This window comes from Parambassis ranga, chromosome 4 (assembly GCF_900634625.1).
Source record: "Parambassis ranga chromosome 4, fParRan2.1, whole genome shotgun sequence".
Classification (NCBI taxonomy): domain Eukaryota; kingdom Metazoa; phylum Chordata; class Actinopteri; family Ambassidae; genus Parambassis; species Parambassis ranga.
The window spans coordinates 22580228-22608069 of NC_041025.1; the positions used below are offsets into that span (position 1 = coordinate 22580228).

Sequence of the window (27842 nt, forward strand, 5' to 3'; positions counted from 1 at the left end):
ATTTTTTTTGGATGACGCTGACAGTTTTAGCTTTTTTTAGTTGCTTTGTGCAGAATGTAAGACATCATGATGGATGGGGTGTCTGCTGTGTCTCAGAAACTCTCAGAATGTCCTAATAAACACGCACATGCAGAGATTTGTGTTTTGTTGCTTCGACCGTCCTGGTGTTTATCACAGAGAGATTCATCATCATCGTCTGTTTCCTCGTATGACGTGATGTGAAATCAGCTGTTTTAGCATTATAACTGCTTCATGACGGGTTCAGTTGCAACTGTGTTGGTTGTAAACCGTGTTAGTTATGACTTTAGTTTCTTGTTATTTTGAAAGTCTTGTTTCCTTGTGTGGCTGTTTTTGTGTTACAGTCTCTTGTGTTTCCCCCTTGTCTCTGGTGCTGATTGGCTGCCCCGCCCTGATTGTTCTGTCCTGTGCTTTTCCTTCATCTGTTTGCCAGTGTTTGTCTGTTTCCCCAAGCGTTTGATATCTGCTTTGTTTGAGTTCTTTAATATATGTAAGCTGTTGTAGCTTTGGTTTTTCTTCTGGCTTGATAGTTTTTTTTTTAGTTGCCTTTTTTTATTCATGCTCATCTTGCGCATCTGCGTATGAATGAATCGGCGGTGTTCGGAGAGGCCGTAGGCGCACCTTGGCAGCCACGTCTCCGTCAGTCTCCCCCTGGGGAGCTGTGGCTACCACTGGTAGCTCACCACTGCCACTGTGTGAATGTGGCGTGAAAGAATAATGCATCTCAATGTAAGCGCTTTGAGTGCCTGCCCAACAGAGCAGAAAAGCGCAATATAAGACCAATGCATTATTATTATTATTATTATCTTTTGCTGGTCATTTTTGTCCTTTTGTTGTCTACGTTTGTGCCACAATTTATGCCAAAGCGTCATTCCCACAATATCCAGTGAGTCTATCTGATCATTTTAGCACACATCCTCCGTCAGGGACCACACCACTCTGAGCATTTTCAACACTCTTCACTGATAACAGCAGACCCCCTGCCACTACTTGAGGTGATAAACTTACTTCTTACTTCTGCTCTGGAAGCTGAAACTTAGCCATGATTCAATTGTTATTCTGATAAAGAAACCTAGTGAAGCTAACGCTCGGTAATAGCAGAGTAATGCTGCAGCTACTGTGATCTACGAGGGAGCTGGTGTATGGAAGTGTAAAAATAATGCGGGGACCTTGGGAGAAAATCACTTCTGTCTGACGCTTGGGTCGGTCATCCCTCATACTGTAATTACTCTGATCTTTGGATCCCCAGCCTGACCACAGCTCACAAAAACATGAATAATGGAAATCCCAAAGGAGGCACAATTACATTTTTATATTTAGAGGAGAAGAAATGTTAATATCCTCAGTGCCCGAGCCGTTTGGAGATCCCAGACAGATATTGTGTTTTATTGGAAAGAAGTTATTCTTGCCCATTCATGCAGCAGCAGCAGCTGCAGCCCTCAGACCAGCAGGAATCACCATCAGAGAGGCGCGTCACTGTAACTCCACCACATCCATGCATGTTTCATTAAACGGCTTCATAATATACAGTCTAAACCAGCGAGGGATGGAGGAGCATGTGTGTTGTCCATCGCCACACACACACACACACACACACACACTGTATCCACAGTCAAACACAGCCTTACCTCTGACTGCTACGATCAGCTTTGCATGATGATTACACCGCCCACAGTGATGTATGTGCGGCTCAGCAGCACCACCCCTCTGCTCATAACCCAGTGGGAATACCAGCCGGGGTGAATGTGTTGACATGCAGTTAAGTCCACCAGAGGGTTCATTAAACAGAGAATACAGGCACAGAACAGACAGGTCTTTAGTCCATGTCAGCCGGGGCTTACCTCCATGCATTACAGTGGGCATGTGTAATGTCAACAGGGCTGCTGGAAGACTGTGAGGACGGGCTGTTTATTTGTCCGCTGATGGTAAATATAAAGTCTGATTTCATCTGAAGTTTTTTGAGGAGCAGCAGAAGAAGATGAGAATTATTGATCACATTAAAACTACTACCTGCTAATGCTGCTCACATTCAGGGATTCCCCACATCAGTAAGGTCTGGACAAGAATAACAAGGCTGAAAAACATGTCTGACTCAGCTCAGGCTGAGCTTTGCTGTAATTAAATCTTCTGTTTATGAGTGCTTGTGACATTTATTTTAAATCATGGCCATCCTTTCATTTTAGAGGGTGTTAATGTGATGAGGGCCAACAGCTGATCCAGCCACAAACTGAGATCTCCATTAAGATACTGTAGCTTGTTTGGTCTGCAGTGAGTTTGATAAAAAATCCACTAATGATAAGAAAAGATGTTCAGCATCTAAATGTTGTTTTTTGCAGTGCTGCAGCTTTTAGAGCATTTTAGTGAGGATGTGAACACAGACACACAAAGGCAACATGAAAATCACATGACTGTGTGTTAAAGTAGGACAAAACAATAAGGTTTAACATTTTAAATCATTGGTGTTTATATGGATATGTGCCCTCTTGTGGACGTTGTAAGTTAGTGAACATGGTGACCAAGAAAATGGCAGAGAAGTTTGTTACAGATTAGAAGTTTGTGGGTGTTTTAAGGAGACCTTCCAGGGCTGAGAAGTGAAGAACCAAACATTTAAATATTTATTTCTTTCTAGAACCAAACTTAACAACCGATCCAACACATGACACGTCTTGTGGTCTCTGCGAGACAGCGGACAGTGGACAGCGACTGTGTGTTATACGTGGGTATCATCAGCTGTCAATATATTTTGTGGTTTAAAAGGGCAAAAACACACAGTGCTAGTTTGTGTTTGAATAATTGTGCTGCGTTCAGACAGACAAACAAAACGGCAGATAATGATGATAATAATAATAATAACTGTGGAAAAACAAAATTGGAAAAACAAGGGAAATGTCAGTGTTGTTTCCTGTTAGCCAACCATTTAATGTTTGCTTTTAATTAAGTTTAAATCAGAATCAGAAATACTTTATTAATCCCAGGGGAAAATTGCTTTTACACCATAGTTTTTCTGGTTAGTGCAGAAGTAACTCCGTTCGTACCATGACTTATACTGCAGTCATTGTGTTGGTACGTCCTTACATACTTCATGCATGGCTGTCCATTGTCTTCCAAGAAGAAAGTTTACTGTGACACATGAGACAGAGGCTGCTGTATTAACCACTGCCTGCCATAGAGCTATTGATTTAACAGGAATCTGTTGATGCTTAAAATGCTCCATCTGATCTGAAGTGTGTGTGTGTGTGTTCATGCTAACGTCATTGCAGCCTGTGGATTTCAGCCAGGTTGAGGCGAACATGCAGTGAATAGCAAACCTGCAGCTCCACATTACAATGAAGGAAAAGCGTCTGGACTCTAAATGTTTGATCACTTCATTTTCATTCTCTGCACATCGAGGGCAAAGGTGCCAATTTTCTCTGATGCTCTGTCTCGGTGAATGACGGCAGACGAGTTGAGTAAATGAGAATGAAGCAGAAAGGGCATTCTGCTGATCGACAGCGGCACATAAATAGGAACATCTCTTCAGATGCCTCAGATGTTTGTGTGTTGGACAGAAAACAATGAAATGAGTCTGAAACAGCCGTTGTCCTGATGATCTTTATTTACACATATTTGTGTTCAGTGATTTTCTTGACCTTCAGGGTTTTGGATACCCGATCCTGTTTTGCCGTCTCTTCCTGTGACTAAAGAGTTTTTAGTTAAGACTAGGGATGTCCCGATCAGGTTTTTTTGCCCTCGAGTCCAATTCATTACAGGAAATTTTGCAAAGGAAACGGCTCATCCGAGTCTCGATCCTAGGACCTCTCGCACCCAAAGCAACAATCATACCTCTAGACAACAAGCCAGAGAGTCATCCTGTGCTGCAGATGTGTTAATGTTTTAAATAAAATGAATCTTTATGCTGGATTAATCCGTGGAAACGTGTTAACTTTGAGAGCCCTGATCCAAGTCCTGATCGGGAGGTAACGTCCGATTCCGATCGAGTCTGGAACCACGTAATTCAGGCCCGATTTCCGATCCCATGATCAGATCTGGACATCCCTATTAAAGGTTGGGTAGGAGATTTTGAAAACTCAGTGAGAGTCAGCCAGATTTGGAAAGTAAACACACGCCCCTTTCTCTCGGAGCTCACCCCGAAGCCACGCCTCCCAATCACATGGACGCGCATCACCTGAAGACGAGCTGTGGTCTGTGACTTCGGCCATCATGCACGTACCTCTCTGGTGCACACAGAGCAGGAAGAGAGTGACAACCAGCCAATACTCCGTGCAGGGTCCACCCGGAGGATTGGCTGATGTTTTTAGTGTTTTATAGCTTCCACAGATGATTAATATTCTTCGTTTTAATGAGAAACTGCAATTGATTGGTTGCTATCGGATTGTAAAGAGAAGTTACACTATTTTAACAAAAAGTGCATCAGAGTGAAATCTCCTACCCTACCTTTAAGACTGTAACCATGGTACCTGTCGTGCTTTTGAGTCCTCCGTCAGTCATTGGCTTTTAACAACTGACCACTGGTTTAGTTAGTTCTGATGTGTTGCCTTTAGCTTGTAGTATCTGCTCCAATGTTTTTGTTATGTTATGTCTTAGTGTAAGCATGGGTGGATGTTTTTGTTTTATTTCTTAACATTTCTCGGACCGTTGGAGTGTTGCAGTAGTTGTTGCAGTGTGTATTGTGTTGTGCGTTGGAATGACTACAAATCAGAAGATTTGCCTGATACAGTATTAGAACTTTATAGATCAAATTAATTTCTCTATTATTCCACACAATCCTCTCCAATAGATTTTTCTTGACTCAAGGACAACTTTTAGTAAAAAAAAAAAAAAAGGATGGGAGCTTGTAAATGAAAGAAGATCCTTGAGGGATGAATCAAGGACAGCAGTGGAGGCTTCTAATTCCACAGAACAGAGCGGCTCCTTGACAACAAAGTTACACATTTAAAGGTAGTTTGGGGAAAAGACTTTACAAGTTGGCTGTCAGAGTGGATCAGAGTGGAATAAAATAATTTATTGCAACATACAGTGAAGATTTGGCTGCTGTTTGTCTGTGATAAACCTTTGGATGACACCAGTCTCCACGGAGCTCTTTTAGCAGTCACTCAACCAGAAAGCTTCGGCTGAGCGAAGCACCCTGGGAGTTCTGCCAACAGATTTTGTATAGTGCTGCTCTTTGCTGCATCTAACCAGAAACTTAGCTGAGGAAAAAAAAGGATTTAAATGAATAAATAAATTAATAAAAGTCAACCAAAGACAATGAGACACAATGGAACAATGTCTGGGCTTGGCAGCATTTGCAAGGCTGAAAGCCTGTTTACAGAATTTATCCTTATTAAAGGGACATTCAGCTGTTTTTTGCCTGTTCCCGTCAGACTTTATTTTATTATATTAAGCTTTTTATTAACAGTAACACTTCCAGCAAAGCTGAAATAATGCAATGACGGGGTGCCATATGTGACAGTGAGTTATATGGGGGTAGCAGGAGCTTAATCTGTGTGTTTCATTTTTTAATATTTTATAATACATAAGTTAAGGACATAATAAGTTGGTGGCCTGTTGTCAGTGTTGGGGAGTAACGGATTACATGTACCAACGTTATGTAATTAGAATACAAAAAAATAGTAACTGTATTCTGTTACAGTAACACTCTAAAGAGATGGTAATCAGAATACAGTTACATTGTTCAAATCGGTGGATTACACGACGGTACTTTCATGTGTTTTGTCACTCTGCTGGATGAAACAAGTCACATAAAACATTTTGTCTGTTTACGGCAGATGTCTGACTCTCCTTGTCGCTGGTCTCATTGTGTGGTCATATACGTTTGTATGATGGTGAATAGTCATTGGAGTGAGAGCTCTTACCGTCAATACAACATCTTTGATCAAAGCTAAAGTTTTTGGTTCAGCAAACTGGACAGAAAGCTGCGGGCGACAGAGAGGACAGAGCAGCCGGACTGATGGGGGTCAGAGTCTGAGGATGAGGATGAAGCGCTGCGTGCTTAATGCTCCTCAGTCATGATGCCGGTACACTGTTAGCGTCACTTGAAGGAGTGAGCTAGTTAGCTGTTAGCTGCTAGCTAACTCTGTCCAAAACGGAGGCTGATTAACATTTAAGTACGAACGTGTGCAGTCAGCTGGTTTTATGGTAAAATGAGTCTGTTTGATGTACATAGTTTTTTTTGTGTGTGTAAAATGACTTTTGGTTACGTTGTTTAAAAAATATATTATTCTGACATCATTATGTTCTGTTTCTGTTTCTAAATAGAATAACTAATAACACTGAATGCAGTCAGCTGGAACAATCTGGACATTTTCTATTGAATGTTTTATAGCGTCCTCTGTAGTAAGCAGGGGCTGATTGTTGCACTCTATCACTTAAAATGCAATTCAGTAAGTAATCCAAGTATTTAGAATACATTACAAATTACCTTTTAGGGCATGTAATCTGTATTCTGTAACTGAATACTTCTGGCAGGCAGTCCCTCACAATCATCTGTCATATGCCTGTTGTTCGAAGCAGCACAAGGAGCAGCAGGCTGTAAACATGTTTATGTCTGACGCAGGTTTTAACATGGGAGTCTATGAGGATCAGGTTTAGAGGCTCCTCAATGGATCATTTTATGCTCACCTGTTCATTTCTTCATTAACTCCCTTTTAACACTTCGCACCTTAATGAGCGGGTCTAAAGAAGGAAATCCTCCACATCAAATACGCCCCATTTAGTGCGATCAAGCTCAGTGCAGAGGACAGAACTAATTTATGACCCCAACAATGAATTCCTAAATTACTTAAAGAGGGGCAGAATGGCTGTCAGTGACCTGAAACAGAGTGACCATTTGGAGAGAAACTAACATTAATTCGGGGCAGACAGAGTCTATGTTAACACCAAGCCCTTTAAACGTGTGAATCAATAGTCTCTAATGAAGCCTGTTTGTTCTAAATTAGCTGAGAAACAGTCTGGACATCTAACAGCAATGGATGTTCACATCTCCACGGAGTCTTAATCTGCTGCTGTTGTTGAAAGTACTGAAAAAATGTGTCTTAAGATTCAAAGTCCCCAGATCCACCAGCAGCACATTGTTTCAAAGTTTCACACCAGCAAACTGACTCAAGGTCGTTCAAACACAACAACACACACCAGAGGTTTTTCTCGACTTATTTTTTTTTTCCCCTTCTCGTCAGGAGACTGCAGAGAACAGAGATGTCAGCGTGCGCACATGTCCTTGGCTAAACTCTCTTTGTTTTATACAGGATGACCAGCTTTCACTAAAAAAAAGAAACAAAACAAGCTTTCAGATTCTAGCAGGACTTTAAAGTCCCCAGACTTTAAAGTCCCCTTTATTTATTCGGTAATACTGAAACAAACAAGAATTAAATCCTAAAGGAGAGAACTGGATTAATCAACATCTGTGCACCTTTAAGACGTGGTGTGGTAATGATCTGGCACTGTGAAAGAAGTGTGAGTGTTTGTTGCTACAAGTACTGCTCTTGTCCTTATCTAAAATTAAATCTTTTAATTACACTGCTCTGTGTGTGTGTGTGTGTGTGTGTGTGTGTGTGTGTGTGTGTGTGTGTCTGCTTAACAGTCAGAACGTCTGGTTAACATTCCTTCCGAAGAGAGAAATTAGGAAATTATCTTGCTGTCATATGATCTTTAATCAGCTTCTAATGATCAGTGATTTCCATGTGAGCAAGGTGACACACGATCATTGTTACACTGGATGTTTTAGCATGAAGACAAAAGTATGTGGACTAGGGCTGCAACAAACGAGTATTTTGGTATTTTGCTGATTCTTTTTGCGATTATTCGAGTACTCGGATCACGCGTAAATGTCATAGTTTTCCCATAGATACGGCTGCAGCGTCATTGGCTCAGTCCGCGACCGCCTCCATGCCCGGCGCCCAAAACGCTGATCATCCCGCTGCGCCATGAGAGAATCATTCTCAATGACGTCACTAATGAGTCATCGAATACTAAATTAGTCATCGATGCATTTTGTCCTCAAATATTACTCTAGTAATCGTTGCAGCCCTAATGTGGACACTGGTACTCTCTAGGAAAATGCTCATATTTATGTTGTATTCGTCAGCCAGGGAGGAGATGTGACAGGGTTTTCATTCACTGCATAAACAATAAACACAAACCAAGTCTATTATGTGGACAGGTGTGCAGTTAAAGGCTCATATGGACCTACTGCACAACATATGACATTATGATACATTTACGTCAATGGAACATATGATCCGATCATGGAACCAATACAGTCACAAAAGTCCCATTAAGTATGCTGAGGTTACATAAACTGCAGTGGACTGGGGTTCGAGTCCCCCTGACACCACAGGGTGTTTTGTTTTCACCTGATGTAGGCAGTAGGGTTTGGCATTTTAAAAAAGCTGCTGGTTAAGGATAGACATTAAAAACAGGATAAGTGGTGAAGTAGTACTGAAAAAATCAACCTTGTGTTTCATTTGTCGTGATATAGATGGGCTGGTTTAATTATTATTATTAAATGTAATTGTTCTTATTGCCAGAAGGGGGAGACGATGCCGGCTTCCTTCAAGATTAAAAAGAGGATTGTAGTTTGGCATAAAAAAACACCAGCCTGTATATAAAAATGTAAACAAACAAACTTGCTTAAAGGTCAGGAATGAGGTGTATAAAGAAAACTTTGCAGGATGCTCTCTGGACTAAATGCTTTCCCAGGCCAGCTGAGAGATAGAATTCCTTTTGTGTGCTCCGGAGACCTCCTGCCAGTCGCTGTACACACAAACCCTCTAAAAGGAAGACATCCTAGAGGCATCGACTGCCTGAGCCACCTCAGATGACCTTTCTGCAGCAAACTCTTTGAAAATGACAAAAACACACACACTGCAGTATTAATCTGTCAGTCAAATGTCTGTGACCAACTGTGAGCTGCATGTTTTGGCTGAATATGTACAAATATCCCTCATATATAAATGTAGGGTTTGCACGTGCTTGATATTTTTTGTAGTGGCGTCTCTGTCTCGCAGAGACTCTCTATTCCACACAGGGCTGCAGAAGCACATGCTTGTTCTGGCTCTGCCTGGACAGAGGGCCTATTAGGACCGATCACCCGCGACATCAGCATGTTGGAAACAGATGGCTGCCGGTGCCTGCGGTCCTATCTCTCTCCCACGCCAGGATCCCAGGGTAGCTTCAACATAAGCTTAATTAATGATTTGATAACTGCAGAGGCGTTAAAAGGAGCGCGGAGACAGACGTGAATGGAAGAGCTAGACTGGCTAGTAATAGATAGGAAAGGGATTTCTGAACACATGCTCCCCTTTTCTGTCTCTCTCTCTTTGCCTCTCACACCTACTCAGATCAGCGCAGCGTGAGTGAGGACAGAAGTTGCAGAACTACCAAGTGAACAAAGCAGATGTTTATTGAAGGCTGTGGTGCCTGTGAGCGGTCACACTACAGGGAGCAGCCGCTTGTTCTTAAATCTAGAGGAAGTTGCCATCTGTAAGATGCTTAGTCTGTGTGGAGGAATAAAATGACTAAATGACCTCTGTCATCCAAACTACTAGATGGATTTCTAAACAGGCACACTGGAGACAGACTCACAGGGGTCTAGGACCCCCTTAGTATTGAGATATTTACACTTTTGCAGTTTGAGGGCTCCTTGTTTGGTCCACAGAAGAAGAAATAGTTCCTCCGGCCCCCCTCTAAAGAAACACAGTTGGGTTGTTTTCATGGAAAGAGAGCAGGTCCGATAGCAGGGAAGGGGGGCAGCATGTGTGGTCTTGGTGCTGAATATATATATGAATTCAGGGCAGCAGTGGCTCAGTGGTAGAGCAGGGTTGTCCAATAACTGGAAGGTTGGTGGTTCGACCCCAACTCCTCCCTAGTCATCGTTTGTCCTTGGTCAAGGCACATCACCTGCACTCACTGGTGTGTGGTGCTCTTTGCTGGGCAGCCTTAAGCAGTTTCCCTGATGGGATTATTAAAGTATTTCAAAATTTAAAAAAAAAACTCACATTGATATTTTTGCTCCACCACCATTACAGGAAAACAGCAAACGACCACCTGTCAGCAAAAGTAAATAAACCTGCAGTCCTCAACAGTCGGCACTAAAATCCCTCCACCATTCAAAGGCACCATAACTCTGATCCCTCATGTGTCCGTCTGGAGGCTGGAGACCTGAATCTGTCCTTCCACTTCCGCCGTGGGCCTGCGCCTCTGCTCTCTTTGTGCGAGAGCCATCTGTTGTCGAGCGTTACTCACGGCCGCCTTCATCCCTTTACAGCTCTGCTCAAACACATCAAACACTCCTCTTCCTTTCACGTTAGGGTTTAAAACAGATACATCTTTGATGAATGCTGACCTTAAAATTGTTGTTGCTGCCTCCTCCTTCCTGATACATGACCAGGTGACCAGGAACCAAAAAGTACAAAACTCTCCAAATTTGTGGCTTTTTGTTTCTCATTATTTAACAAGGCTGAGAAAACCAACCTTGAAAAAAGACTCTGAGTTAGTCTTAAAGTGGTCACTGTGCAGAAAGTAAACTTTTATCCCGCTAACGTTTCATAAATGCTGCTTGCTAGTAGACAACACAAGATTCTGGTGTGAAGCCATCATGGTTTGGAGTGTGGGAGTGAGTGTCAGGTGAGTTCTCACTAGTTGACTGTGACAGAGCTGTTAGCACAGCATTGAGATTCAGCGCAGGTTCAGATCGGAGGTGGCATTATCGGCCACATTTCATGGTCTGAATCTTTTTAAATTCCATTTCCGTGCCAGCTAATGGAGCACTGCAGGTGGCTGCTTAGACACTGATGTGCACTCAGTACAGTGTGTGTGTGTGTATTTATGGAGGGAGTGTGTTCGCTGACGATAAGCAATCTTTACAATCTCAGATGCTTGAACAATGAAAGGGCAAAATCAGAATAAAGTGGCGCCTCACAAGCCCGTCCAACTGCATATTTACTCTTAAAATGTGTTTATCTTGAGCATGGGGGCATCAAATGTGATTTTTTTTTGTTGTGAAACTGTTTACAGAATATTAAAAATGTGCTGAGGGGTCAGAAGGAGTTGTAGGGTTCTGGCTGTGTGTGAATGAAGTTGTTCAATTCCTCATCGGAACTTTCCAACCCTCCTAAAGGTCTCACTGTGGGACACTGACAGGCTTAAAGGCTCACAGGTGCATCACTTTAAAGTCCTTTAAGTTTGTGTGTCTGTGGCAGCACTGGAGCCTCACACACACACTCAGTGCAGTTAAACTCATTGATGCACCATGCATCCATACAGCGTATCATTATCTTAGTGTCAAATCATCACGCTGATCTGTGACGGATGCTGCTGCTTCCTGTGTTCAATAAAGATGCAAATCTGCTGCCACCTAGTGGAGGACCATATATCCTTTCTTAGCCAGATGGAAGTCAATATTTGTATATTTGTGCATACACTTGTATATGTGTCAGTTATTATGTTGATAGAATGCTCACAGGAAGCATGATGTGTATATTCTGCTCTCCATCAATGATCTATATAAACAGTTAATATGATTTGAGTGAGAACTGGGTCTTTCCCTCCCTCCTGTGTTCCTCCTGGACCAGGTGGTTCCTGTTGTTTAACAGGGTCTGGGGTACAAAGACTGGGAGCAGAGAGGCGGGCAGTGCCAGCGGGTCATTTTTTGCCTGCCTGTGCTGCTTGTTTGTGTTTAAACTTTCCTTTTAATTTAAGATGTTGACGCTTTGCAGAAGTTAGTCCTGACAGTCCTGTTATTTGTTGCTATTTTCCCTTTATTCTTACTTCTCCTTTTAGTAAATAAGACATTGAAATCGTCTGTTTCGCTTCGATCTGGGTCCATTTTCTTCTTCAGCCAAAGATTCCCCTCTTTTTTGCTGTCAAATAGAAACAAACCAGTTGTCACTTCCATTACATCCTCCTCGTTTTTATTTGTCTGAATTGCTTCTTTACCTTCGTCAGCCACTGTGTACATGGCCTCCATGCCAGATTTGATGTGGTCAGTGACGTGACAGTGCAGCAGCCATGTTCCAGGATACTGAGGGCGCATCTTCACCGTCTGCAACAAGACAACAAGACTCAGTGATTAAAGGCATATATAATGAATAATGAACACACAACCAAGAGTCCACGGTTTTACCTGGAAGGTGGCTGGAAACAGCTCGAAGACGTCCGTGCGGTGAGGACCTCCACCCAGCTGCAAAGAACATGTGTTATTGAACTCATTTGCATCATGTGACTTGTTTGTTGTGTGTGTGTGTGTGTGTGTTATTACACACCTTATATTCCACACTGTGGCCATGCCAGTGCGCAGTGTGTATATCCACGTCATTGCCCATTCCCATCAGGTACCAGTACACCTTATCGCCCACCTCCATGTTCAGGCCGTTCAGGTTACCGTACATATAACCATTAATGGCTGTGCACAGGTATCGGAGAGGAAAGGTCAGTGCATCATTTGATGGTGGTGGAGATGATGATCCTGCCGTGCTGAGTGTGTTTTTTCTCACCGTGCATCTTGTTGCTCTCAATAAAGGTTTCATCGTCCTTCAGGTTGGCGCGGGGACTCCTGATGTGTGTCCTGATGTTTTCGTCCAGATACCTGAGGTGTGAGGGACAGCTTCAAGTTCTGCTTTTGCTCGGTCTAACCTGCCGTTGTTTAAACAACCTACCAGCTTTCATTCTCATCAAAAACCAGGAAGAGCAGCACAAATTCTTCGACTTCCTTCTTCAATCCAAGACTCCTGTTATCATATGTATAAAGAGGATAAAGAGGGATAAAGAGGTAAAGTATAAAACATTTAATGTTAATAAATAAATACATTTTATTTTAGATACTTTAATAATCCCAGAGGGAAATTGCTTAAGGCTGCTGCCAAGCAGTGTCATACAATGACCAGCAAGGAGCGCCACACCAGTGAGTGCACTGGAGGCAGGGCGGGTAAAGTGCCTTGCCCAAGGGAGGAGTTGGGATCCAACCACCAACCTTCCAGTTATTGGACAACCCTACTCTACTACTGAGCCACTGCTGGCATGTATAACGCCTTGGTGTGTGCAGGAACACTCACCTGGCCCAGCTACGGCGGCATATCACCAACGGACCAATCAGCCCGCTGTAAAGATCCTTGGAGGTGAGAAGGCAACATGTAAATGTGTGAACATGCACCCTCGGATGTCTTTGCGGTGTATCGGCGTACCTTAGCTACATCCACAGTGGAGTAGTATGCTGAAACAGCGCAGTTCTCTTGCTCATTGGTCGGCCCAGTGTTCTTGTTGACGTACCAGTTGTAAGTGTGAGTTTCACCTGCGGCACATGATGAAAACACAACGGGGGGAAAAAATCATGCTTTTTTTTATGCTTCCTGAGGTCATGTAAAGATTTAATCTGTATCAATGCACACCCTCTCATTTCCTGTTTATTTTCAGTATTGCCGTACCTGGCTGGGTTTGGTGGACATCTGGGGTTTCTGTCTTGACTCCATGTGCGTGGATAGAATAAGGTCTGGACGCCATATTCTTAAAAACCACCTTAACTTTGTCTCCCACGTCAGCATGAATCATTGGACCTGAATTAACGGGAAACGTTCTCATAGTTAAGTTTGAATATGAATGCTCATGTGTGACTGCTGTCTGGAAAGCTTACCCATAATGCCCAGGTGCTCCATATCAGCTGTCCTTTCCACCTGCTTGGTAAACTTGTCGTTGGTGAACTGCCGGTAGACGACCTTCTTGTAGCGTGAGCCTATAAACCCACCCTGCTTGTCCAGAAAGACGGTAGCAGGACTGCAGCAGGGAGAAAAATGTCTCAGCAAACTTCTTTGTGTGTAACTACAGTATGATGCTACACAGGTGATACCTCTCCTGGCCGCGGAACATCTCCTCCTCCCAGGTGCGATTAGGAGAGTAGTCCCAGTCCATTTCTAAGGCAGCGATGTAGTATGTTTTTGAGTGGATCATCACTTCGCCCTGACGCTGAAGAAGGCTGCACTTGGCCACCGTGTAGTTGGCTCGCATCCCGCCGCGGTAATTGTTCACAGTGGGAGAAACCACTTCAAACTGACCTGAAATACACACATGTACAAAAGAGCCAGACCCATTAAAAGCCATAAATGTCAGGGTCCCAATGAGATTCATTTCTCAGGCTTCATCACAGGTTACCATGTCCCACCAGATGTCCTCAGATGTCCTCTGCTGCAGCATCCTGCTACCATGTGGAGCAGCTGAGCCGTCCTTTAAGCACTTTACCTGCTCTCTACATGCACTCATTCCGCTGTATTGCTTTGTGTGTTGCATCTTGAGCTATCATTCTTCCATCTGATGGTATATTCAGGTTTTTCTTTCCGTCTCTGCCTTTCTGAAGGTTTTGTTCGCCTGTCTACCAACCTGCATGGAAGCTTGTGCTTTGCATGTGACAATAAACCACCTGCTTCCACTTGGATCCTCTTCTCCTGAGAGCTCTTTCTTGTTGTTTTATCTTTTCAACTATTCAATTAGAGCATCAGACCCTGCAGGGCCGGGGCACTCCTCAAGTGTTTTCACTTCAGTTTTCAAGTGGTTTCTTTAAAGATCGGGACAAAGGAACAGTGTCTGCAGAGATAAACATGATGGCTGCTTGGAGTGTCATGGATAAATATGGCTTTTCTCTACCTTTTAAAATATAAATGATACATTTAAATTATATAAATATTAGCATTGCTAATCTCGACAGTATAGCAACAGTTGTTAGTTGATCGACATACCCATGCTGTCCGGCTCCATGGTAACGGTGTGTGAGATGTGAGGGAAAACGCTGATGGAGTCTTGTCTGTTCTGACGGTAGAGGAAACGGTTGCCCTCGAAGTAAAGGCTGTTGATGTCCATCTCTGATCCCAGTCCTGACAGGTGCCATGTTACCCTGTCCCCCTTACACATGGTCAGGCCTGGGAGGGTCCTGTACACAAAGCCGTTGATGGCTAAAGGAGAACCAAAGAAATATCACACACATATCTGATAAGAGCAGAAGGGGTAGCTATATGTATATACTTGATAATAACTGACAGAAAAATAAACATCTACATCCTCTTAATGGTTAAAACAATAGTCACCATGCATTTTGTTGCTCTCCATGAAGCCCTCGTCCTCCTTGTTGACCGTGTTCGGTGCAGTGGTAAAAGTCCTAATGTTCTCATCCAGATACCAGCTCAGGTTTTCATCAAACACTGTAGCCAGCAGGTGAAACTCCTTATCATAGTTTTTCTAAGTGACCAGAAGACAGACAGACGAAGAGTTAATATCGTGATCCATGGACTCTTGTTCAGTTTTCTGTTGTTTGTCTTGGTTGTTTGCCTGGTTTTAGTTCTACTTCCTGTTTTATTTTGAAAGTCTTGTGTTCAGTGTGGATTCCCTTGTGTTTTGCTTCCTCTTGTGTTTCCCTCCATTCTGGTGACCTGCTCAGCCCTGATCCTTTTCACCTCTTGTTCAGTTCTTGTCTTGTCCTCCTCTTTGTCTGTTTATACTGTGTCTTTCCTGTGTCCTCCATGTCTCCAGTGTTTGTTTGGTTTGTTGATTGTTTGCACTGGTGGAATGTAACTAAGTATTTGTACTTCGTTACTGTACTAGTAAGTTTTTATGTATTTATACTTAAGTAACAATAATAGTGCATACTTTATACTTTTATACTTGCAGCTGTTATCTGTACTTTCTCCTCCACTACAAAGTACTAAAAGTACATTTATGAATACAGTTGTGTTCATACAGCTGTGCTGGACTGATGTGAGGTCAGACTCTGCATGGAGGTGGTGTCACGCTGCCAGCTGTGTTTCTATAATGAGCCTCAGTCATGATGCCGGTGCTCTGGCTCAGTTAGCTAACTAGTTAGCTGCTGTCTGCTAACACAGGTCCATCCATTAATGTCTGATTAACATGAATCATAACATGAATCTACAGCAGGAACACTGACAGTAAACATGCTGAATGCCTGTTTGTTATCAGCAGCCTCTCTGTTCACTTGATGCCCACAGCCTGCTTCATGACACACAGACCTGTCCATAGCTGCTTCTGGACTGAACATGTACATTAACTACACATGGTCCATTTTCATTTAAGATGATTTCTTTGATTATTTTAACCTGTTCAGATCCTTTGCAATGGAAATCAATCATATATATTCAATGCATGAGTACTTTTACTTTTAATACTTTAAGTACATTTAAAAGTAAGTACTTAAGACTTTTACTTAAGTAGGATTGCTGATGTAGCACTTTTACTTAAGTATATATTTTGCTGGGTATTTGTACTTTTACTTAAGTACCAAGCTTCAGTACTTCCTCCACCACTGAGTGTTAGTTCCTTTCTTTAGTACATTTTTGCTTTCTTGGTTCGCCAATTAGAGCTCTCACAAAACAAAGAGTGTGATTTCCTTGATCTATCAGGGTTTATTATCCGATAGCTAGATCTGATAGATTGTCCTCACCTGCACCCCTTTCTTCAGAGAACGAGGTCGACAGATAAGGAGCGGCCCAACCAGTCCAGAGTTGGTGTCTTTAACAGGCTCCACTGCAGAGTAGTACATGTAGGTCAGGCAGTCCGGCTCCCCCTGCACAGGTCCAGCACCCACAGGCACCATCCACTCATAGGTGTGGACAGTCCCAGGTCTGACCAGGGCAGCAGGTGGAGGAGTCACCACTCCTGAAATCCAAACAAGTGACGTAAATAATCAGAATGATGGCAGAAGAAGAGAGTCAGTAACTCACTGTACTCCAGACTGTGACTCACTTTGCTCTCCCTTTAGCTCTCGCAGCTTCTTTGCTGTGTATGTCTCTGAGGAGATAAAGGGGTGTTCAGGTGGAGGATGGACGTAGCTCAGTGATAACAGTATTTTGTATGTGCATGTATTAACCTTCCAGTTCGTTGTAATAGCGTGTTCCATCCTGCTCCACGCTGTACTGCACTCCGTGTGGCTGTATCGTGTACGGCCGGCTGGCTTTGTTCTTAAAAACCACCTTGATGGTGTCTTTCTCTTCAGCTCGGAGCACAGGACCTGCACACACACACACACACACAGAGATTGTTGGAAATTCTAGTTGGCATGCTGGGAGATGGCTCACAGCTGTGACTGACCAAAATACAGACTGAATTACCCAGAATTCCAAGGTGCTGTTCATCCGGGCTGCGCAGCATCTTTGTTGTGAAGGTGTTGTCTGTGTATTCCACGTAGCGAACCTTCTTATAGCGGCTTCCGATGCGGTTTGGTCCTCTGGTTACAAACGTATCTGCCTCTCTGTACATTAGAAACACAAACAGGAGCTGCAGAAACGTGAATAATATCTGAACCATGTGAATTCAGTGTGTGTGTGTGTACAGTAACGGACCCATCAGTAGGCACATTTGGAGCGTAATCCCAGACCTCTTCCTCAGCAGCAATGAAGAACTGTCTGAGCTCACCATGAGGCCGGGGTTTGTGGACGTTGGGGAAACACTTCTTAATCTCAAATATAGCCTGCATGCCAGCTAAAGACAAACACCACAACAACACAATTAAATAAACACCAACCAGTGTGTGTGTGTGTGTAAAAGTCCACAGAGACTGAAGATCTCACCCATCAGATGGTCATTGACGGTGCACGTCAGCAGCCAGTGTCCCGGGTTATCAGCCACCATTTCAGCTGTGGTGCTTGAGGCCGGGAACAGGCTGACCGTGTCTGTGTGGCGGTTCGCAACGGTCAGGATCTGACCGTGGAAATGAATAGAATGCATGTCCACCTGTCGATACACAACATTCAAACCTTAGATTTTGAATGACAACTTTGAGGCCCACAGGTTAGTTAATAGTCTCTTCAATCTTTCAACATAAAACACAAAATACGCCTCCTCTATTATTTTGAAGTGTTGACAAAATGACTCAAAAGTACAGTAATAATTATAATTCAGCAGTTACCTCGTTGCCCAAGGCCATTAAATGCCAGTGGATCTTGTTGCCTTGGCACATGCTCAGTCCGGGCAGATTCCCATACAGGAAACCATTTATACCTGCAACACACACTCAGGATTAGTGTGTGTGTGTCTCTCTGTGTGTGTTTGTGTGTGTAACATCAGTCCCTGATCCCTCACCGTGCATTTTGTTGCTCTCAATGAAGTCTTCGTCCTCCTTCAGGCCTCTGGCAGGATTGGTGATGTGCGTTCTGATGTTTTCATCCAGGTACCAGCTGAAGTTCTCGTCTGTCACCATGAACAGCAGAGCATACAGGTAGTCTCCCGAACGGTCGCCATGGACATCCAAGGTTCCTGCAGGGGAGAAGAGGGGACACAGTGAGGGTTAAACTCACCCTAAAGGGCCTCCTTTGTGGAGTGTAGTTCTGCCTCTGAATATAAATGATCTGATTAAATCTGTACCTCTCTTACAGGTGATGAGGGGTCCTATCAGTCCTGAGTTGATGTCTTTTGGTGCAGAAACGTGGGAGTGGTAGAATCTGGTCAAACAGTTGCTGTCCTCTGGTGTTGGGCTGTGTGATTCTGGGAGCGTCCACTCATAGATCACCGTCCTACCAGGAGCCACGGAGTCGTCACGCTTCAGCTCTGGGCCTGTGCCGTCTGGATACAGGGCTCCTGAACACACACACACACAGTGTATCATATTAGCCTGTATTAGTCTGTCTGTGTGCACTGATCCTTCTCTTCTCACCCTCGTTGCCTTTGCTGTAGTTGAGTCCGTGTGGGTGGATGCTGTACGGCCGGGATGCGGCGTTCCTCAGCTGGATGAACACCGTGTCTCCCTCCTCAGCCATCAGCAGAGGTCCCATGTACCCCAGCCACTCTGGCTTTAACACCTCCGTCCTGTAGGTGGCGTCGGTGTACTGCTTATACACAGCCTTCTTGTAGGTGGGACCGATGCGCTGGGGGCCTTTTGTTAAGAAGACAGTGGCCACCCTACAAAGAGATGAGAGAGAGGTGAGTGTTCTCATGGAAGAGAAAACATCTGGTTAAATGTTGACTTGTTTTTGTTTAAGTCTCTAAATCTTCCATCCTACATAAATACAAGATAAGTACAAAATAGGAATTCAGCGTGCACTTACTCGTCCTCCTGCAGCGTAACGTTCTGCATGACATTCATCCCAGTCGGAGCGTAGTTCCACGACACCTCCTCTATCCTGATGAAGTAGTCTCTCCTCATCCCAGACACACACAGTACTGCACAACACACCACCAACACAACCCCGAACCCCAACCTACACATCGTGACAATATTCAAAGCTGCTATTTCCAGGGATAGGAGTCCAAAGAGACAGAGATGAACTTGTTGTTTCTGTCCAGCAGATGATGAAGATGAAGACGAGCGATGACAAGCAGTCTGCCTCAGACCCTCTGTGTCTTTATACTGCGTCAGCTGCCAGACAGCTGGAAGGGGTCACTGACCATCAGACAGCGGTTGTTTAATCAGCAGGTTGGTCTTGCATAAGAACAAACTTTTTTTTTTTTGAAACACTTTCAGCAGCTCGTTCGTTTATAGGCTGCTCCTATAAATAACAGGAAAGGTTCACAACTTTCTGTCAAACTGTGTGTGCACTCTCATCACACACGTATACTGCATGTTACAAGGGTTTACACGGTTCAATACTTTTTTTTATACTTTTAATACAATTATTCATTGTAGATAGGTGACTGTGTGAATCATGCTCTAAAAAAAGTAAGAATTCAGACTTCATCTCTTTTTAAGGATTTCTCTGCAGTTGGAAATCATGTCTCTGTGTCATTCAGGGGTTAAAAATCCCTTTAACCTTTGATCCAGTCAATACTGCCGTCCACTATTAACTACTTAAATGTGTTGTGGACTAAATCAGTTTAGAATAACAGGCTGTTTTTTTGTGAATTATACATTTTATCCCTGATATTCCATCAGTAATCAAAGGAAACAATTCTCTGTGACACTGTAAGAATTTGGCCAAACAAATCAATAAAATGCGACTCTGGAAACTCCAGCACACACAGTCATATCCAGGAATCAACACACATTCTGACCAATCACATGTGAGCTAATCTGTGTCGGTGACCCTCCTTATCTGTAAGAGTGAGGAGCAAAAAGAAAGAAGGTAATCGATACAATCCATATACAGTAATAAGGAGGAGGCCACTGCTGTCTGTGTGGTGTATGAAAGAAGAACAACAAAACCGTGGATAAATAAAATGAAATACTTCTTTTTTTTATTATTCAATGCAGCTCAAACAAAACCGTACATTATAAAAATATGTAACTAAAATATATATATAAAATGTACGCTAACGCTGGACTAGCATCCGACACGACATTAAGAAAACAATTTACAACAACATGTACAAACACACACACACTGCTCGTGTTGCACATGTGAGCCCAACACAGTGGAAATATGCTGGGAACACAAAATATAAAAACTAGACAGGAAGGACACTTTAGAGGGAAAAAAAGACAGCTTCCACCTGGCTGCCATGTTACTGTGTGTGTGCTGGTGACTCCCCGTTGTGTTTAGCTGGCTGCATTAATCCAGTGCACCTGGATATTATATTATTGTGATTAAGAAAACTCATTTTCTGTCTCATTGTCTGCTTGCTGAGCCTCTTTTCACCACCTGAGCAAATAAAGTGTGTCCTCCTCATCATACAGAAAGTAAAGGACACACATGTCTTTATTATTGTGAACAAATATCCTGCGGTCATCAATAACTTTGCCACTTGGTTGTTGTGTTATGCACACATACACATTGAGGTGTGTGTGTGCAGACTTCAGCCTATGCACATGTCCATTCATGTACTGTGCATGCATGGTGTGTGTGTGTGGGGGTTTCTTCTTTAACTGTGTCCACATGCAGTATAGCTGTGTAGGTGGGAAACTTGTGTGTGTGTGTGTGTGCGCCTAAGCGTTGAGGCTGTACTCCTGCTTGTAGCAGCAGGGTCGGCAGACTGCGTTCACTAATCCGTTCCCCAGCTGTAGGAGGCAGATGATGAACTGCAGCACAGCCAGGCCCAGTAACACACACAGCAGAGTGACGTTCCACTCCACGATGTGGACCGGCTGGAGGCACCGCGACCAAGTCTCCGGCTGCAATAGATACCTGAGACAAAAACACACAGCATGATCAGTCAGGAATGAACCCAATGCAAAAATGTAAAAGATTTTCAGTAAAAATGAGGTGTCACATTCATGAAATATTTTGCTGGAATACCACATGGGAGAGAAAGTGTGTGTGTGTGTGTCAAAATCGTAGCACAGAAGCAAATTGCAGAAATTGGTTTGATGTTTTGCTTTCAGGTGTAATCTCTGAGATTAGAGGTCCAAAGTGTCATAGACTGCAATTCCACCCACAGCCTCTGGGGGCAGTCTTCAAAATTGAGTCACTTCCTATAGACCTTTATGTAAAATGTTCAACTTTACAGCAGAAATAAACATGTTTACAGTCTTTATTTCTGCTGATAAGTTCGACGACCATACAGGGGGTTTGAATTGTGTATAACTCACTTATTTTAATTATTTTGATTTAAAAGTTCATTAGGGGTCGCCAACATGGCAACAGTCAGAGGCCTTCTTTTATCTCGACAATCCAGCTGTTGAGGATATGTGTTTGATTTCAAATTGTCACCTTTTATTTTCCGACAGATTTTATGGATGGCTTACCTGCCCCCCTGGTCTGCAAAGGGATACGTCCACCCGAATGAGGTGAAGCACTGGGGACCCTGCACCAGGGCAAAGCCTGACATGACGAAACAGTAGCCTGACCCCACCAGGCCGACCACAGCTGCCAACGCTGAGCCGCACATCTGTACAGAGCAGCACAGAGGGAGTTTTAGGGAAACATGCGCACATGTTCAGATGCTCAACTGTGTAAAAGAAAGAATGTAAAGCGGCTTCACTTATTCAGACAGAGGCAGCTGCCGCACACACACACACAGTGCAGCTGTCTTGAGTGCTATGAGCCAAGCTTACTTTGTGTTACCTAACAAAGGGAGCCTTGTTAAATGACCATAGCCGGATTAGCATTAGCATTCTCCCTCCTAAGGCCACAGTGTTGCTTTGAACAACATAATTTACAGTTAGTAGAGTTACAGTTACAGTAGAGTTACAGTTTGTGTAGTGAACAGAGTGTCCTTGATTTACATCAGACTGTACCAGCTGCACATTTTAAAGCATGTCTTACCATTAAGCTCTCATTCCAGCAGCAGCCACATTTACCCAGAGTGGTGAAGGACACGGCTGGAATCAACATCTGTAAGTACAAAAAAGTAGAGTTTGTATTTGTTTTTCTGGCGATTATTGACAAAGCACAGGCACAGACACCTAATCCCTTATTAAATCCAAGTGTTAATAACAACATCAGGGATGGAGACAACAGCCTCAGAGAGCGGCTCTCTTTGTATGTTCTTTTTACAATAAGTTTGCCATTTTTATTGACACACAACAGTGACTAGAGAGGAGTTGGGATCGAACCACCAACCTTCCGGTTACGGGACAACCCTGCTATACCACTGCAACCATTTATTTACAACGCAATTCTTTTACTCTGGTCCACATTTAGACCAAAGTTGTATGGACCAAACTGATGCTTTATTTTTCTCTCCCTCCCTTTTCCCCCCTCCCCCTCTTTAAGTCTAACAGGAGGAGGGAAGTTCCCAAGGTTTTTACACACAAACAAACAGATCAGAGCACAGTCACACTTCCTGGATGTCCCTCTAAATCCCTGTCATTTAGAGACACTGACAACATGGAGGGGAGAAGAAAAAAGGAGGGAGAGGAAAGGAACGAGCTAAAGATAGACTTCTCTCAGAGGAGTTCAGTTTGCTCTTTGACTCTTCGGGGTCCTGTTGTTTCCACAAAGAGGAAGAAAACAAGGACAAGAGGCAAAGAAGCGATACATGATTAAGTTACTATAAAGGATCCTTCTGCAATAACAGATACAATAAAAAGACCAGTCCATTTCTCAGCGAGCCAACCAGCAAATCCACCAAAGACAACGTGCTGCTTGATTGATTAACATGATCTATATCTGTTCTTATATGTCACACCTTTCATTTGTGTTTAGGTTTGGCCTGCAGCCTACGTCTTTTGGTCAATAATACCTCAGCCAGATACGACACATGGTTACATTTATGCTAACAGAACTTATACAGATTGCCCAACATCATCCAATCATAGGATCAATACAGCCACAAAAGTCCATGTGAGGGGGTGGGGGGGGTTCATGCAATGTGGCAGCCTTTCACTCAGGAGTCCAGGGTTGAGTCCCCCTGATACTGTGAGCCGTTTTGTTGTTAGGTAAGAGGTTAGAGCCCATGAAGATGCACAGTCTGCACATGTTCTGCTTTCAAGGACTGAAACATCAACCTCATGCTGTGTGTTCCTGGTGGAGGAATGTTATCACCAGCAAAAGGTGCTCAGTGTGTAACTTTTGCTAGTAAGAATGATACAAACAGTGGTGGAAAGTAACTAAGTATTTGTACTTCGTTACTGTACTTAAGTAAGTTTTTATGTATTTATACTTAAGTAAAGATAATAGTGCATACTTAATACGTTTACTCCATTACATGTTGCAGCTGTTGTCTGTACTTTCTACTCCACTACAATTTTTTTTTACAATGTCTGTAGTTACAAGTACATTTATGAATACAGTTGTGTTCATACTGCTGGACTGATGTGAGGTCAGACTCTGCATGGAGGTGGTGTCACGCTGCCAGCTGTGTTTCTATAATGAGCCTCAGTCATGATGCCGGTGCTCTGGCTCAGTTAGCTAACTAGTTAGCTGCTGTCTGCTAACACAGGTCCATCCATTAATGTCTGATTAACATGAATCATAACATGAATCTACAGCAGGAACACTGACACAGTAAACATGCTGAATGCCTGTTTGTTATCAGCAGCCTCTCTGTTCACTTGATGCCCACAGCCTGCCTCATGACACACAGACCTGTCCATAGCTGCTTCTGGACTGAACATGTAACTACACATTAACTACACATGGTCCATTTTCATTTAAGATGATTTCTTTAATTATTTTAACCTGTTCAGATCCTTTGCAATGGGAATCAATCATATATATTCAGTGCATGAGTACTTTTACTTTTATTACTTTAAGTACATTTAAAAGTACTTAAGACTTTTACTTAAGTAGGGTTGTTGACTTCTACTTTTACTTGAGTATATATTTTGCTGGTTATTTGCACTTTTACTTAAGTACCAAGCTTCAGTACTTCCTCCACCTCTGGATACAAATGGCTTAGCTGTGACCACAGCTTTGAGCTGATGTGGAGTGTAAGACTAGAGCGGGAGAATCGATTGAACTGAGCATGCTCACTATAACAGCCCCTAGTAAAGGTTCTGAGATACCTACATGTAGAACCTTTTACTGGCATTTGTTTGGCTCGAGGTTTAAGTTTGTGTTTGAGACTGGCAGCACAGTGTGGGATGTATTTTTCAGCACAGTCTGTGAGCATCTCTACAAAGAAGCAAACATTTTAGAGACGTTCATTGCACCCAGCACAAGTGTTCAGCAGGGTTAATCTAGTCTGAGGACAAATACAATCTCTCCTCTGTCCCTCCATAAAACCAAACTCAAAGAACAGCTCCTTTCTGCTCGGTCGAGGCATAAACCCATCAGATCAGCAGCATGCGGAGCAGACGGATTAACTGTGCGTTCACACAACACGCCATTGTTCTCCACGAACAACTGCAAATACACACAGATTGAACACTGCTGAAGAGGAAACAACTCATATTTAATAATAATCTGAAGAAAAATGTGTTTTTATGTCATTACATCGACTTCAGACGACAAACATTAATGCTGCCTCCTTACTGAAAGAGGAAGGAGGGGACGAACTGAGGAGTCACATGGTGCGAATGCTCTGAAAGATTCTCATTCATTTTCTTTTCAATCGGACAAATCGTGTCGCATGCAGCCGTGAAACATTGATTACACTCCGTTTGGCTTCACAGTTTGTTTCAGATCTGACCTTAAAAGTGATGAATTGAAACATGTGGAGCAAAACCTGTGTCCACTAAATCTGTTCAGCCTCTGCCAGGCAAAATAATCCAATGGGATTATTTGGAACAGTCACTTTCACTTTTATCACAATTTTAGTGTGCAGTACAGTTCGATTATCAGGCTCTTTATTCTCAGGTCAGACAGTTTAAAGAAATGCTGGGTCTCTCCAATAAATATGGCCAAACCCTTCAGAAGTATAGGTCAAGATTTATCAAGATTATAGCATATTAATCTCTATATAAATTTGTTATATATACATGTAAACCCACGTTTAAGCAGCAGAAAAAGCAAGAAGGGTGCAAAATTAAGATGAATTCTTTTCCTAAAATCTCATGTTGTACAAACAAAACTCATTTTCTTCACATTTCTTGATTATTGATTAGCATCAACTGTAGAACTTTGGTAAATATAAGGTGTAAAATTACAAGGATTCAAATTTAGGTGAAAATTTAAAACAAATTTAGTTGATACTGAAGTTGAAGAAAGGTGATCATACACACTGTGAACGAGTTGGAGAAGTTGGCAGCTCAATACTGTAACATTGTGATGCTGGATGAAATCTGATGATCAGCCTAAAGTATAACAAATAACAACTGTAACATTATTAAGTGCTGTTTTTTTTTACTCACCACCAGACCTCCACCTCCTAGTCCACCGAAGTACCAGATGTAGCTGGCCAGCCGGTCCTGCTGGATGTAGCTGGTTTCTCCCATAGGAAACAGCAGCAGCAGGTTGGCCAGGATGCAACAGAGGGCCAGAGGAAACAAAGCCAGGCCCAGAGACCTGGCAAAACCCACCGAACAACACATGGCTCGCCCGAAAAACTCTGACAACCCGCGAGGAGGAGAGAGCTGGAATGGACTGAGGAGGGCCGAGACGGAGTAGAAGAGGGGAGGGAAGGGTCAGAGCAGCTGGGGAGCCAGGAAACGAAAACAAGTGACGAGAGTCCTGTGTGTGTGTGTGTGTGTGTGTGTGTGTTAGTGTTTAAGACTTGAATGAATCTCCTTCCTTTTACAGAGGGGGGTTCTGCTATGACACACACTCACAGGAAAAGGGACTGACCAATGACTAGAGGAGCTCAGCCAGAGATATGAAAATCCCACAAATGTGTGTGTGTGTGTTTCCCACAGCCTCTTAGACAGCAGGGCACTCTAAAGAATTAATTTCCTCAGAGTGACTCACTCATAACAGCAGGTTGACATGTTTAAATACATAATCAGTGCTTTTTCCTTAATCCCTCCTGAGGATACAGACCGTTGAATCCATGATTAAGTTATTGTCTGTGTGTAGACATCTTTGATCCAATAATGACCCAGATCATAACTTCTCCTACTTTAAATATATGCATATTGTGTCTTTTCCTTTTAGGTGTGATCAGGGTGTGGCCGCCAGATTCACCAGGTCCAAATCCATCAGCAGGCTTTCAGAGGGCTGGCTGGGCTCACACACTCTTTCCCCCCCAGCAGGCAGTGTGAGTGTGTTTGTTGGCTTTTAGTTACTTTTCTTGGGTTTCTTTATCTCATGTTTATACACACACACGCTCGTGTTTAACACATTTTTCTTGGTGGGCTCGTCCAGTTGCTGTCTGGCTGGTTGTTTGCCTTTTCGTAAACACTTTGAGTGCCACTTTGTCTGTGAGAGTTTGTATTAGTGGACACAGTTGGGAGATTGTTTGATGATGATGTGTTTCATGTTTGAGCAATGGGTTCTGTTCAGGGAACCCATTGCATGAACTCTAGTTTGGTGGTGACTGTGGGCAGAGCATCTTCAGGGGGGTTTGGTGGGGGTCCCTGATGAATGCCACCTCTGCTCTTATGACACTGTCCTCCTCTACCATCTTGTGGCGCTACTTTGATTTACCCTCGGCATTTTATTGATGGTTTATTGATATTGATGGTGGCTCCTGGAGTTGGGCTTTTCTATCTGAAGGCTTTAAGAGCACTGGCTGTGCACACACACTCCCTCTGCAGCAGGCAGGTGTGTTGGTTTTTGGTTGTTTCTCTATCTTATGTTTGGTATTATGTACACACACTTGAGTATTTTGTTTGAGTAAGCTGAACTCCAGATATTTCCACGTTGTTCAACATTTCAAAGTTTTACGATGGATTTATTCGTATAGTGACTCATTTCTTTTCTTGCTTTTGTGTCATTGTTGTGTACCGTGGACCCCAGGAAAGAGGAGCTGATTTGATTTTGTTTGTTTGCTGCTGTTATCTGCATTCTTTCCTTTTGGCTTGTCACTTGACGAGAACTGAAATCAGTTGTAGTTTGTTGGCTGCAGACACTGATCTTTGTCTGTCTGGGTTGTGATGATACAACAGTTTAGCAGGTCTATGCAGGCCAATAGGACAGACCTGGACTCCTAATAGTGCTGCATCAGAAAGCCAGTAAAGAGTGTAAATGTGTGTGTCTGTGTGTGTGTGTTTAGGGTGGCCCACCATACTGAGAGCCGTATTATAATCCAGCTGGAATCCAGATAAACCTGGATGTAAGCTGGAACTGACCACTAACGACCTGCGCTAACGAGCTGTGTTGATTAGGACAGATTATGTAAAACAGTGTGTGTGTTTGGGTGACAGGACACATGGCGCTTTATGAGTGGTACTAGGGTGGGTTTGGAGCTGTAAGGAGATCAGCACAGAAACAAAGTTCAGCATCATGTTTCTACATCCAGAGATTTGTGTTGTGGTGAAAACAGAGTACATGTTGTTTACGGGTTTTCTTCAAACCACCAGATCTATTGTAAAATAATTAATCCTGTCTGTGTGTGCTGTTTGTTTAATGGGCAGCAGGGAGTTTCCTGACAGATTTAAAAACTAATCAGCAAGAGATAAGGATTACATGAAAAACATAAACTTC

General features: G+C 43.1%; 2 protein-coding genes across 2 annotated transcripts; both read right to left on the reverse strand.

The window, feature by feature from the left end:
- Nucleotides 1–11753: 11753 nt before the first annotated feature.
- cp (ceruloplasmin) lies at nt 11754–19210 on the reverse strand. Its single transcript, XM_028404635.1, has 24 exons — nt 19050–19210; nt 18659–18903; nt 18370–18582; nt 18088–18261; nt 17915–18006; nt 17577–17739; nt 17349–17487; nt 17118–17257; nt 16877–17017; nt 16753–16797; nt 16451–16665; nt 15084–15234; nt 14739–14951; nt 13856–14060; nt 13643–13782; nt 13437–13565; nt 13197–13303; nt 13068–13123; nt 12672–12743; nt 12510–12601; nt 12279–12418; nt 12140–12196; nt 11953–12058; nt 11754–11876 (listed from the first exon to the last, which is right to left on the reverse strand). The coding sequence occupies exons 1-24, from the start codon at nt 19208–19210 to the stop codon at nt 11851–11853; spliced, it is 3222 nt and encodes a 1073-aa protein (XP_028260436.1). The 3' UTR covers nt 11754–11850.
- Nucleotides 19211–20149: 939 nt separating this feature from the next.
- tm4sf18 (transmembrane 4 L six family member 18) lies at nt 20150–27723 on the reverse strand. The gene is made up of 4 exons (XM_028404638.1): nt 25613–27723; nt 22143–22211; nt 21623–21765; nt 20150–21062 (listed from the first exon to the last, which is right to left on the reverse strand). Exons 1-4 carry the CDS (start codon nt 25790–25792, stop codon nt 20864–20866), a joined length of 591 nt encoding a protein of 196 aa, XP_028260439.1. The 5' UTR covers nt 25793–27723; the 3' UTR covers nt 20150–20863.
- Nucleotides 27724–27842: the final 119 nt, after the last annotated feature.

Excerpts from the sequence above, each read along its gene's own strand:
- cp (XM_028404635.1), bottom strand. The coding sequence starts at position 19,210 with ATGTGTAGGTTGGGGTTCGGGGTTGTGTTGGTGGTGTGTTGTGCAGTA. Across the intron at positions 16,666-16,752 it reads AGAGCTAAAGGGAGAGCAAA|GAGTGGTGACTCCTCCACCT; the intron begins GTGAGTCACAGT and ends TTTGGATTTCAG. Across the intron at positions 13,566-13,642 it reads GGAGCACCTGGGCATTATGG|GTCCAATGATTCATGCTGAC; the intron begins GTAAGCTTTCCA and ends CCGTTAATTCAG.
- tm4sf18 (XM_028404638.1), bottom strand. The coding sequence starts at position 25,792 with ATGTGTTGTTCGGTGGGTTTTGCCAGGTCTCTGGGCCTGGCTTTGTTT. Across the intron at positions 22,212-25,612 it reads TAGGAGGTGGAGGTCTGGTG|ATGTTGATTCCAGCCGTGTC; the intron begins GTGAGTAAAAAA and ends TTGTACTTACAG. Across the intron at positions 21,063-21,622 it reads TTTGCAGACCAGGGGGGCAG|GTATCTATTGCAGCCGGAGA; the intron begins GTAAGCCATCCA and ends TTTTTGTCTCAG.